The 13,928-nt window shown below is 32.4% G+C and overlaps 1 protein-coding gene across 1 annotated transcript in view; it reads right to left on the reverse strand.

The window, feature by feature from the left end:
• The window catches only part of LOC109707801, a 15,574-nt gene continuing 8,154 nt past the window's right edge, over positions 6,509–13,928 (reverse strand). The window contains exon 11 of the mRNA XM_020229330.1: positions 6,509–6,678. Coding sequence (XP_020084919.1) covers positions 6,509–6,678 — 170 coding nt within the window. The remainder of the gene's footprint in view (positions 6,679–13,928) is intronic.

The following is a 13,928-nucleotide window of genomic DNA, read 5'->3' on the forward strand; positions in this document are numbered from 1 at the left end:
TATTGTAACCGACTCATCGCGATATGCGGAATGCAATATTACGTACGGAAATAAACAGAATATTTTTCCAACGTACTTTCTCACTGCACGAAACGCAATCCTCCCGCAATCCCAAACGAAATCTTAAACATAGAATATGGTATCCATTATAAATATCTGATTGTATTTCCTATCTACTAAATACAACATAATTGTATAGTAAACTAAAAATATATGACAAATAATATGTTTATGCATTCAAACAAGGTCTAAACATATTCTGTATGTATCAAAATATAGTTGGACAATACCAATGACTCTTCATCTTGGCAAATTGATATTAGCAAATCAGATTTTAATATTACCTTCTTAGGCAATAGTAGATGCCAAAACATATTTTGACATTGTCAGAGCATGTTTAATGTATCTATCCATAAATTAAAGCATATTTACTCCCACAATTATTGAACTTACTTGAACACTTATTCCAAATCTATAATCAAATGCGCGCATTTTTTGAGTGATTTTAATTTTCTTTATAATTTTTGACTCAAAGAGTTAAACCAAATGTAACACATAATAATGTATGTACCTGTTAAAAGACAAGGAATTGGAATGATGGGACTACACAATAAAAAATTTTGGAAGGACTATGGACTATGGAGTGGACTAGTAGGAAATTTCCCCTGTTCTATCTTTTTTGTTTTTTTTTTTTTTTTTTTTTCCCCCAATACAATGACTACTAAAGCAGAGCACCACTCTTTCCATCAGCTTTTTACATCACCTCAAAAGATGGGAAAACCCAACAAAAAGAAAAAGTAAAAAAAGGTGGAAAAATCTGGAGAGGATCCTAAACTGATAGGCAACTTTTGAAATTAATCCCCCAGCTCTGATGGATACTTTCTTCATTTTTTATTATTTTAATTTAACATATTTTTTTTTTTAGATAAAAATAGATAAATTTTATCTGAACTAAGAATCATTTAAATCAATTAATTAATTTTTTAAAATTTTTATTTTATTATTTTATTTTTTAATTTACTTAATTTGAGTTAATAATATTTTGGCTTTCAAATTTAATAATGCAGATAAGTTGGGTATATTTTTACATATTTTGTAAATATAAGACAAAAATATTGTTTAATTCATAATCTTATTAATTAATAAAGTTTAATAATTAATAAAATTTTTACAGTTTATTAACTAAAAAATATTTAAAATAGTCAAGTATAATATAATCTAGATTAAATTTCAAAAAATAAAAATAAGTTAAGAAAATATTAATAAAAAATAAATTGCTTGGTGGTTTTTTTAAAATAGCATTTTTGACAAAAAAAAATTGTTAATAAGAGAATCTCCATACTTTCTTGACCCCTAAAAAAGTCACCCAATAGCAACTCAAAACACCATTGCCGCATTAAAAAAAAAAAAAAAGCTTTTCAAAAAAACAAAAAAAAAATTCTCATGAACCCAAATTCTAAATTGTAGCCAATGGGAAGAACAAAAACCCAACAACAACACTAGAGATATAAATAAACCACATCCAGCACTAATTAACAACCCCATACACAGAAATGGAAAAAAAAAAAAAAAAGCACTTTCACAAGAAGCGCTTCCTCAAAACCCCCATCTCATCCACAAAATAATACACACCCCCACCCACTTCCTCTTATAACCCCAAAAAAAGCAATTAAAAAGAAAAAAAAAAAAGCCCCTACTACTACGAAGGCCTAGTTTAATAATATGGTAGCTAATGCATTATAAAAAAGCCCAAAATATTTATAAAATTACACTAAAGCGGCAATTTTTTTTAAAAAAAAAAAAGATTAGAAGCGCTTTTAAAACTTTTGGGCTTTTCCAAAGCGGTGCTGTTATCCATCGCACTACTAAAACTAGGCCTTAATTCAACCCAAATCCCTCTCTCTCTCTTAATATATAATAATAATAATAACTCTTTTTTTTGGTTTTGGTTTTGGTTTTGGTTTTGGTTTTTATTTCAGTAGAGAAAAGAAGGAGAGCAGCCGTCGTCGAAGTTGAGGGCGTAGCTGAAGGCGTCGTAGTGGAAGCTGAAGCGCTGCTTCTTGGCCCGCCCTCTCTCGACCTTCCGCATTATCTCCGCCCGCAGCCTCCAGTACAGGCTCCGCACGCGCCGCCTCCCTCCCGCCGCCACCGCCGCCGCCATCACAGTGAGGCTTCTTTAATCTCTCTTTTCTTCTTCTTTTCTCTCTTTCTGATCTTGTGTTACCAACGGGAACGGGGACGGGGACGGGAACGGGGACGGGAATGGGAATGGAGGTGGGTTTTTGTTTTGTGAGGGGACGCGGTGGTGGTATGTGGGAATGTGGGGAGGAGCCAGGGGAGGGGACAGGAGAGGACGAGTTTGAAGATGCCTCTCTCTCTCTCTCTCTCTCTCTCTCTAGATCTCTTTCTCTCTCTTTAAAAGTCCCTTTCTTTAATTCTCTCTCTCTACTATAGGGGATAATGGTTTTGCACTCTAATCTCTGCAGCTACTATTTACTAGAGTAGCAGCAAGAGTGAAAATGTACACATGGAGACCCCTCAACTATATTGCGTTGTGCAATGCACCGCTAAAGTTGTCGAAAGGACTTATTTTGGTTCTCTAGGGCAGCGTTTGGTTAGGAGATAGGGATAAAAATAGTCCTTTATTCCTCACTTTATATCTAAGCGTTAATTTTTTATCCGAGAATAATAATTCTCGGTTATTTCTACCAACACCTTCATTTTTTATATAAAACTATCTAAAATTATTCTTATCTCCGAAAACAATCCAATTTTTATCGAAATATTATTTTTCTTATTCTCATATTTATATTTATTTCTGTAATAACTAGTTCTTACTTGTACCCTTCTATAGTTGAGGGGGGAGGGTGCCCAATACTTTATTTTTTAATCTTTAAGTAGGTGCCTATGTATTTGATGTAGGGGAATGTTTCAGAGAGAGACAGAGAGAGAGAGAGAGAGGGGGAGAGAAAGAGACTGTGTTGGTCACATGGGTCGTGGAAATGTCACTCATCAATAGATGATGGATGGGTGAGTGGGGGGAGGGACTAGGCGAAGTTTTTGGTCTTTTTTGGGGTTGTGTGCTTGTAATTTATGTAATTTATAATATAATTTATATTTTTTTTGTTTTTCCTAAAATGAGTAAGAGTGGTGATTTTGCAATTATGTGGTTGTTTATGGGCCTTTTTGCTAAAAGAAGGGGCAGTGGATTTTGGGGGAGTTTTTATTGGTCAGCAGCAGGATGTAGGTGAATTTTGTCATCTTCTTGCAGCGAATAACTCGGCGATTCTTTTTCATGCTTGAGGAGGATTTTTATTTTTTCAGAGATAAACATAAAGATACTATAAATTTTAGTTTTTTTTTTTTATAAACACCCCAGACTTTGTATGGCTTAGATTTATTTATAACGTGTAAGTATTTTTCTTGTGAAATATAACGCTCGTGGGTTTCGTGGAACCTGCTACTAAGCTTATTTCTCAGACCGAAGCTCAGCCCAATTTTTTTTAAAAAATAGCTGCTATCATGTTTAGATAAGTTTACATATTTTCTCTCCTTATGATTCACTCAAAATTCTTTTTTATCTATACAATTCAATTTTAAATTGCAAATAACACCACTTCATGAATTAATCCACTTCAATGTGATTGTCTTTTTATTTATTTTACGTATAATATTTTGGAAAGTGCATATTCTAGGAGACAATAATGCAACGTAAAAATGGGTAAAAAAACATATAAAATTTATCTGAATTATTAATCATTTTGAATTAACTATTCACTTTTTTCAAAACTTTGATTTTACTCTCCTGCATGCAACTTCAAATTTTGAATTTGTCATTTACCTTTACAGATATAATTAATATATTTCATACAACTTTCACAGCTATAAATTTATTAAAAAATAATTAGTTTATTTTTTGAAGTGAAAATATAATTGATTGACTCAAATAAAACAAATTTAAAGGTTGAATTAGTCGATTCAAGTGGTCCATATTTCAGATAAGCTCTTTACATTTTCACCTGCAAACTTAAAGTAATTCTAAATAAAGTAAAATTATTTTGAGACAACCCAACTCGGTAGTAAACAAATTGAAAGTTTGGACAATAGAATTGAAATTTTCAAAGGTTGAATAGTCAATTCAAATTTATCCATATTTTATTTATATTATTTACCTAAAAACTTGGAATAATTCTAACTAAAATAAAATAATTTGGAGACAATCTAACTCGGTAGTAAATAAATTGAAAAGTTGGATAGTGATATTAAAATTTTTAAAGGTTGGATACCTCATTCCAAATGATCTATATTTCAGATAAATTCTATATGTTTTTACCTACAAACTTAGAGTAAATTTGAATAAAATAATATTATTTCAAGACAACCCAACTCCGTAAATAAACTGAAAGATTGGTAGTAAAATAAAAATATTTAAAAGGTTATATAGCTGATTCAAAATGATCCATATTTTAGATAAGTTCTATATATTTTTACCTTCAAACTAGGAGTAACTTTGAATAAAATAATATTATTTTGAGACAACCTAACTCGGTAGTAAATAAACTGAAAGGTTGAGTAGTAAAATTAAAATTTAAAAATGTTATATAACTAATTCAAAATAATTCATATTTTAGATAAGTTATTTACATTTTTACCAACAAACTTTTAGAGTAATTCTGAATAAAGTAATATCATTTTTCGACAACCCAACTCGGTAGTAAACAAATTGAAAGATTGAATAGTAAAATTAAAATTTTGAAAGATTATATAGCTGATTCGAAATGATCTATATTTTAGATAAGTTATTTACATTTTTTACCTACAAACTTAGGGTAATTCTGAATAAAGTAATATTATTTTGCGACAACCCAACTCAATAGTAAACAAATTGAAATGTTGGTTAGTAAAATCAAAATTTATTTTGAAAGGTTAGAAAGCCGATTCAAAATGACCTATATTTTAGATAAATTTTATATATTTTCACCTGCAAACTTAGAGTAATTCTAAGTAATATTATTTCAAAACAACCCATCTCGATAGTACATAAATTGAAAGGTTGGATAGTAAAATCAAAAATTTTAAAAAGTTGAATACCTATTCAAAATGATCTATATTTCAGATAAGTTTATACTCTTTTACCCACAAATAGAGTAATTCTAAATAAAGTATTATTTTGAGACAACCCATACCCATCTCGATAGTAAACAAATTCAAAAATTAGATATTAAAATCAAAGATTTTGAAGGTTGAATAGCAATTCAAAATGATCCATACTTCTGATAAATTTTACACTCTTTTACCCACAAACTTTAAAGTAATTCTGAAAGAAGTAATATTATTTTGAGACAACCCAACTCGATAGTAAAAAATGTTGAAAGGTTAGGCATAATTTTTATTTGGCTAAATTGCATAAAACCTTTCTGTCAAAATTCAATTTTTTACTTTTTTCCCTGTCATTTAAAAACCTACACTTTTTCCTCTTATAAAATGAAAAATGTTTATAGAGGGGTACGGTATATACTGTGATGATAAAATGACCATTTTGCCCCTTACCATTTTCGTCTTCTCCCTCATCTTCCTCAACAGCAGCTTCGATCGGCCGTGGTTCACATCTCGATCGGCTTCGGTTTTTTCACGGTTCACGCCTCATCTTCCTCCTGCACCCTCGTCGCCCCTCCATTTCGGCGAAAGTAGGTTGGAAATCGAGATGGTGGGGGATGGAGAGGTGGGTAACGACAACGAGGGCGAAGATGAGGCGGCGAAGAAGAGCGAAGGGATGTTTGTGGGTGCGGACGAGGATGTGGGCGAGGGCGAGGGAGTGGAGGAGGGCCAGGCGGCGAGGCGGCGAGACGGAGGAAGGCGGAGGAAGGCAAAGCAACAGAAAAAATGGCGGAGGGGTATTTTGGGTATAAAAAAATATTTTATAACGGAACCTTAACGGATGACTGACAGTAGGGGGCGAAGTGCATATTTTTTATTTTACAAAGAGGCAAAGTGTAGGTTTTTAAATGATAGGGAGAAAAAGTAAAAAATCGCGTTTTGACAGGGGGGTTTTCTGTAATTTAGCCTTTATATTTTAGGTAAGTTCTGTATGTTTTTTTCAAATAGGATTAGAATTTTGGACCTCGGATATCAACCACAAAGTCTTTTGTCGCTTGCACTAGGGGCGATCGGTAACCTAACATGCTATCTGCTTCGTTTATTTTTTAAAAAAATAAATAAATTTAGCTGAAAATATGAATTAACTAGTATTAAAACTTGAAACCTTCGATACCAATCACCAAACTTTTTGCCACTCGCGATAGGGACAATCAGTTTATACAAAGTAATATTATTTTGAGAAAACTCAGCTTATATTTTAGTAAACTTAATTAATAGCGTCTCGGCAAAAGGCGTTTAACTGAGAGGGAAGTGCAAAATGGATCCGAGGAATTGGGCGAGCTACAGACCGAGCGAAGAAGGGGAAATTAATTAATCCTGCAGGTATCTCGGGCATCCCGAATTCCAGCCTTTAATGCGGAGGGTTTGATGTTCCCATCACGACCTGCCCAGCAGCAGCAGCAGCACCAGCACCAGCCAGCAGGCTCCAGTTGCGGCAGCGGTGGTGGTGGTGGTGGTGGTGGTCGTGGACCTCCGCAGGAGATGTCCAGTCTGCTCTCTCGACTTCCGAGCTGCTTCTGCCTGCCAAGTCAAAATTTTGGACTTGGAGAAAAAATTATAATTTATTTTTAAAAAATTTTAGAATGTTTTTTTAAAAAATACGGCGTTAATAAAAAAAAGATAAAATAATCAAATTATTTTTACTATTTTTATAATAAAAAATAATTTTTTTAATATATTTTTATCATTTTGAATAATATTTTAAGTATAAATTATAAAATATAGACGGAATAGTAATCAAATCCTGACAAAGAGAGGTTAAATGCAACAACTTGAATTGTTGCGGGACAAAATATAAATTTTCGAGAGTAAGAAAGAAAAAGTGAAAAAGAGAATATTTATAAGTGAGTTTTCTGTAATAACTTAGTCCTTTTTTAATGAAGCATTTGGTAATATTATTTTTAAAGTTTGACTTTAATGTTTAGAATTAATTTTTTAATTTTAGAGATCCAAAATCAAAAGCAGCTAAAACTTACTTTTTAAAATCTAATTCTTATTTCAGACACAAATTTAAACTTTAAATCTTTTAAATTAAACTGAATTCTACAGAAATTACTCCTCCAACGGCTAAACCAAATAGGCCAATATATCTTAAAAAAATATTTTTATAAAGTAAATTATAGCAAAAGTTTGATATACAAGACACAAGTTTTTTATAAAAAAATTTACTTTGACCCCTAAAATTTATAATATTTTAAATTTTATTATGCCATAAATAGAGATCTTTATGTAATTTTTTACAAACTGAGAAATGCCTTGGCCACTGTATAAGCCCCTCAATAGCTTTGTTCCTGCCTAGCTATATCCCTTACAATAAAAATATATACTTGTTTTGATATTGATATAAATGATTTACAAAAAATATATTCGGTATAGAGATTTTTCTAGTATGATTATGAAAAAAAAAAAAATCTCGTTTGAAAGCATGTTTATATTTTATTTTTTAAATAAAAATTTTGCATATTAAAGGATGTACAAGTGTACAATAGATTACTTGCAATCCTTTTACTATTTAGAAAAATTAAAATAATGTCGATAGTATCAAATGAAGTTTTAATTTATATTTATTAGAGGATCTTGTTATTTATGATTTTTTTCTTAACGAGGTTGTATGTTTTACGAAAGGTTGACTTATCTTATTTTGAAAAGATAACTAAAAGACCAGACATAATATTAAATAAAATTTAGCAAACTTTCATTATCTATCAAATTTATAAATTTTTTTTGAATAAACTAAAAAAATATATCAAATAAAATATTTATGCATCTAAATAGAGTCATAAAGTACCAAATTTAAAATTATTGAAAAAAAGTTTAAGTAATTGAATCGAAACGGATCGTTGTTCCAATGAACTATCTACATTTTTATCAAAAATTTTAGTTTCTAAAGTTCTAATTTAGAAATTTTAAAATTTTAAGCATTACGAGTTATTTTTCTTAAATCTTCACCGTAATAAAAGAGAAGTTTATGATTTCGTCCATTTAATTACCTGTTTGTACGTTTCTGGACCATGAACTACGTGCATCTCTATAGTTCTAAAACCATCCGTCCAAATTTAAAATATTCAGAAAATAGCAACATAATCGATGGTAAAATTAAAATGGCATATAAAAAATTTATGAGTGAGCAATGCTTCAATACTCTATTCTAATTTTAATTACTTATTTCTAATCAATGAAGGACTAAGATTTATGTGTCAAAAAAGATGACTCGTTATTCCACAAGCAGAACCAGTCATCTGGTATGTGAAATAAGAAATTTTTGGAAAAAGGAAGAACTCAATATTGAAAAGTTAAAACGTCATATTGAAAAGTGTCGGATCGTTGGCGCTGACCATTAATCCAAAAGTTCGAGCCGCTAGAAATACACAACCAATTCACTTAAAGCGTACAGATACAGCACCCACAGATCTCGATTATGACTCGGCCTAACTAGCCTCATACCATTTCAAACATGACTTGGCTCACCCAGTCTTACGCCATTTCGAATACGACTGGACCCAACATGACCTCCCGCCGCAAGACAGGATACTGGCCCATTTAAGCCAACAAAAAGTTATGTATACTATACACTTGAATCATGAAGAGAGCTTATTTTTAATTGGATTACCGGCTTGGAATGCTGATTTTAATAATAATTTGTAATAACATTGGTCATAAGTCTTAGTGATTTATAATTTAAAGTTATTTTGCAAATATAGAAACTTTATGTTTAAATAGTTAATAAATTTTATTTTTTAAATATAATATAAATTAAATATACATTTAAAAATTTAAATTTGATCGGTTTTTTTGAACTTTAATACTGTTTTTCAATATCGAATTAATAAGCTGAGTTTATAAATACATTATAATTATAAATATAAATACATTATAATTATAATGATCCGACTCGTTATCAATAATAACTTATTGCGCTCTAAACCACATGCCCAAAATAGTTAAACTCAGTTATTATTATTAGCATGTGAGGCCTCATATATCTTAATTAGAATTACTTTTCCGTCCAATAGAAATTATTGGAGCGTTACGGAATTAACAATTTGAATTGAAATGTATTATTCGTTTGAACATAGGAACTGGCTGTCCACTCCGACGAGCGGATAGTCAAGCCCCTTGGCCCCAGCACTGACAGTCAGAGCGGGTCCATCAGGCTTGGCAGGCTGCAAACTTAATTTAATTTTGTTTAAAAAAAATAAATTACATTTCTTTAAGAATAAAAAAATAAAAGATGAAATTTCAATAAATCTAGAGTAAGAATTATGGAATTTGGGTAATTAAACCTCTTAAACATTATCAAATATTTTAATAAAACCCTTTCTTCAATAAAAATTATTAATTATGCAGCTATTTTAATAGCACGTCGTATATATAATTTTATAAGACTTCAATATATACATATATGTAATCTTTTTTTTTTTTTCCTTCTAAGTTTGATAATTAAGTATGCAAATTGAAGAATATGGTGTACCTACTTTTCACTTGAATTATTTTTAAAATGTTAGAAGAGAAAAAATAAGTCTTTTCTTTTGTGTATTAAAATTTATAAGTTATATGCAAAAGATAGGATCAAAATGATTGTATTATTTATAAATTGAAATGAAAAGAGGGATCTGTCAGATTATTTGGTGAAGTTTACCATGTTAAATGACTAAATTTGAAAGTTTAGGCCTCTTTTGCTATTGCCTCTTTTGCTATTGTTGCCATTTTTCTCTTTTTTGAAATAAAATTTTAATATACAATAGTATAAAAGAGGATAGTGGATTGCTTGAAATTCTTACATACAGGATATTTATTTGGTAACAATAAAAAAATTTAGAAAATGACATTTTTTAACTTCTAATTTTTTAAAAAAATTGTCCTCCATTAGTTAGCCTGAGCATACTATAAGCTAACTAATTATAATATTAAATAATAATATAAAACTAGTCCTTAAAAAAATTAAAAAAAAATAGAGCAATAATGCCCTGTTTGTAAAAATGCTGAAGTTCACAAGGTCTCAACATTTTTCCCTTCCATGCATATAACTCACTGAGAAGGGTTTATGTTCTCGTCTTCTCTATCGCAGATAATCTATACAATCTAACTATTTGGGACTCTATCCGACCCTACATGGCGCCTCTACATTTGTTTCATTCATCCGAGCCTCTCTCCTTCCCTCCACTGCCAGCTGGCCCTCTCTCTTCACACCATCTCTCTCTCTCTCTCTCTCTTCACACCCCCTCTCTCTCTCCTCCCTCTCTCTCTCTCTACCTCCCTCTCCTACACTTTCTCTCTCTCCACACCCATCCCTCCTCTTTCCCTCTCTACTCGGTCTCTCTCACTTCCCCACTCTCTAGATCCCCTCTCACCCTCTCTCGTGGGCGCGGGCGGGCCGTTGAGGCGGAGGAGGCGGCGCTGGCTGTGCGAGCGCGGTGGAGGGTGGGCGCGAGGCGGATGATGGCCGAGGCGCGGAGCGCGGCTCGGCGGCTCGCGGGCACGCGGGCGCGGCACGGCCGGACTCGGGCGGGCGCTGTGTCGCGAGAGGGCGTGTGCTCGCTAGCGCGTGCGCGCCTCGCGCGCAGGTGCACTCCCGCAGTGTGGGTGCGTCCAGCTCGTGGGCGCGGGCGCGGGCGCCGGCGGGGCAAAGGGGGCAGATGGGGGGCGGGGGCACGAGCGGAGGGCGGCGGCGCGAGGACGCGGCACTCTCTCCCCTGCTCCATGCGCGAGGGGCGGCGCGTCGGTGCAGGGGAGCGAGGCGCGGGCTTCGGCGAGGGCCTCGCGACGCGTGAGGGCGCGACGCCGTTCCCGTCCTATATATTATATAGTGTATATATTATAATAATTTTGATTTATAAATATATATTATTATATATATATATATTTATTTATTATTATATACTATATATAATTTCCTATCCGTATAAATAAAACTATATATATATATATATCCTATGAGTAGCTCTCTTTTTGTGCTTGTTTGGGTAAACGATGAGCATGAGGAGAGGAAGAGAGAGAGAGACGAGAGAGGAGCACGAGTGTGTGTGTGTTGAGAGAGCAGAGAGACGAACGATGAGGAACAGAGTGGAAAATTTTTTAAAAGGTGTTTTGGGGTGAAAAAAATAAGGAAAAAAAAATGATGGTTAGAGGAAGGGGAGAGGAGGAGAGGAGCCGCATATGAGATCTCCACAGCAAAAAAAGGGATGCTTGCAGCTCGGGCATTCTCATGTCTGTTCATGCAGAGGTGCGTGAAGACTCCTCACTCTCATCTATTTTCTCTTTTTCTTTTTTTTTTTTTACCAACAACAGTAATTATAGTCTCAAACCTTTCTCACATTTGCACTTTATTCCATAATTGCTAAGTGGCCTCATTAGTGAATAGTGTAAATTAACTTCTGACTTTATTCAATTTACCTTTGTATTTCACATTTTGCACTTTATTTTTTTATGTTTGTTACATATGCATTTTTAATGTTTTTTCTCATTTATATTATGATTAACTATGCTGGAGGTATTTATTGACCTTTTCTTTTTTCCTTGGCAGTCGCTGCTTTGAGGGATCATTTAAAAGTGTAATTTTTAACATAATATTCTTTAGTTGAATTTAATTGTAATTTTTTTTTTTCTTGCCCTTGAACTTCTCAATCTAGATGTTTTTTACAAAAAGAAATCGGTTTTGAAATGGGGACAATTAGCCGTTGGCGTTGGGTACGCTCGGAAGGGAGAGGGCAAGGCCCCGGCGTCGGGCAAGCTGCAGGGAGTGCGACGAGGGGCGGAGTCAGCGTAGGTGGCGGCGCAGGTAAGGGAAGCTGGAGGGCGTCAGGCGTGGTTGGGGGTGGGTTGCTGGGTTTGGGACCAGACCTTTTTTTTATTTATTTCTCAACTATTTGTCACTAAATTAATTAGATTTAAAAAAATTATATACTATTATATAGTATATATATATATATTATATATATTCAATTTAATTCTCTCTTTTTTATCATAAAATTTAAAATATAATATATTTTACATATTATTTTTAAGTAGTGTACATTATATGTGTTAACTAAAAGGGGTTTAAGTTTTATAATATCCCCAATTAAAGAGGTGGAGTTTTAGCAATCTCCATCTAGTGCAGAAAACGAATTTATTGACTTTTTCTGGCGTCTAACATTGACCTAGCAAAGAGAAGATTAGTGGCGTCTAACATTGACATACAAAGAGAAAGAGAGCTCGGATTTCGCCTAAAACATGGCGGAGATCAAGGGGTGTCATCGTATCCCGCTAAATCTGCATTCCGACGGTCATGATCTTCACTGCCGTAGCTTTCCAGTCATTGTTAATTTTTTTAGGGTTTCTCAACATCTTTTCTATGTTTTTTTTTTTTTTTTCCTTTTTCTTAACTTTTTTTTTTTATTTTGTATGATTTTAGATCACATACAATAATAAAGATTAAATTTAAAATTTAAATTTTATTTTTACATTAAAGTTTAAATTTTTCGATCTTAGGGCAGTAGAATATTGAATTTTGAAAATTAAAATTTAAAACAAGAAAATTTTAGATTTTTTAAATTGTGAATTTTAAATTTTAGGATTAAAAAAAAAAAGTTAAAAATTTAAATTTTAAATATTATATAAATTTCTGCCGCGAAGCGCGGGCCTCTAACTAGTATATAAAATTTGTAACATCTAATTAAATATCTTCATATTACATAAAAATATATAAAAAATTAAATATTACTTTTAATATGCAATTACCAGAATATCCTTAGCAAACATCTACTAACAGGATATAATTTTTACACCATATTCATCAAGTACCTACATATATTTTTTTCCTAGCCCTATCATTTCTTTTTAAATACTGAAAAGTCCATCCTACTGAGAACGGCCGGCAATCAAGCTCGTTATTCGCGAGGTAGCTCATGTACGTACTTTAAAATAAGCTCGTGATCGATCACTTTTTTAATAAACGAGTCGAATATGAGCTGAACTCTTCACTTCAAAATCTTAACGAGCCAAACACAACCTGAGATCACCTCACTCATATCCGGCTTGATATAGCTCAAATATACTGATATGAGTATAAAGTCCTTTGTGCTCATAACTTTTTGACCGTTCGAATAAAAAAATAAGCGGTTAGGATGAGAGTAGTTACGGTTAGGTTGATAGTGGGCCCCCTAGGGTTGAGTAGGTGGTTAGTTGAATAGTATAATCTAACGGATGAAAATGATTAAAGGGTAGATCAAACAGCCAAAAACTTATGAGTACAAGAGTCTCTACACTCCTAACCGCACATCCCTTAATCTAATAGCCAAAAATCTACAAGCACCAATAACTTGGTACTTTTAAAAACATAGGAGCTCAAATATATATATATATATATATATATACTATATATAAAAGCACGTATATTCAAATTTGGGTCTGTCGACAGACCCATTTTTTGGCGGGAAAAAAAATTGATTCCTCTTTCTTACGTAAAATAAATAACGTAATGAAACAAACTTTTAATTTATGTTTATCTCTAAAATAGAAATCTTAATATGATATTAAAATCAATGGCTAAAAATGAAAGTCGCAACATCGAAAACGAGCTGGAAGTACGGAAGGCTCCGTGCTTCCGATAGCATAGTAGCCTCACTATATATATATATATATATATATATAAAATTTTATATTTTGATATCAAAATTTAAAATTTTGATATTTTTAATTTTTAAAGTTTTAAATTTTATATTTTAAATTCTAAATTTAAATTTTAACTTATAATATTTATTTCTAATTTTGTAACTTCAAAATTTAAAATT

The sequence above is a fragment of the Ananas comosus genome, linkage group 3, assembly GCF_001540865.1.
Source record: "Ananas comosus cultivar F153 linkage group 3, ASM154086v1, whole genome shotgun sequence".
Taxonomy (NCBI): Eukaryota; Viridiplantae; Streptophyta; class Magnoliopsida; order Poales; family Bromeliaceae; genus Ananas; species Ananas comosus.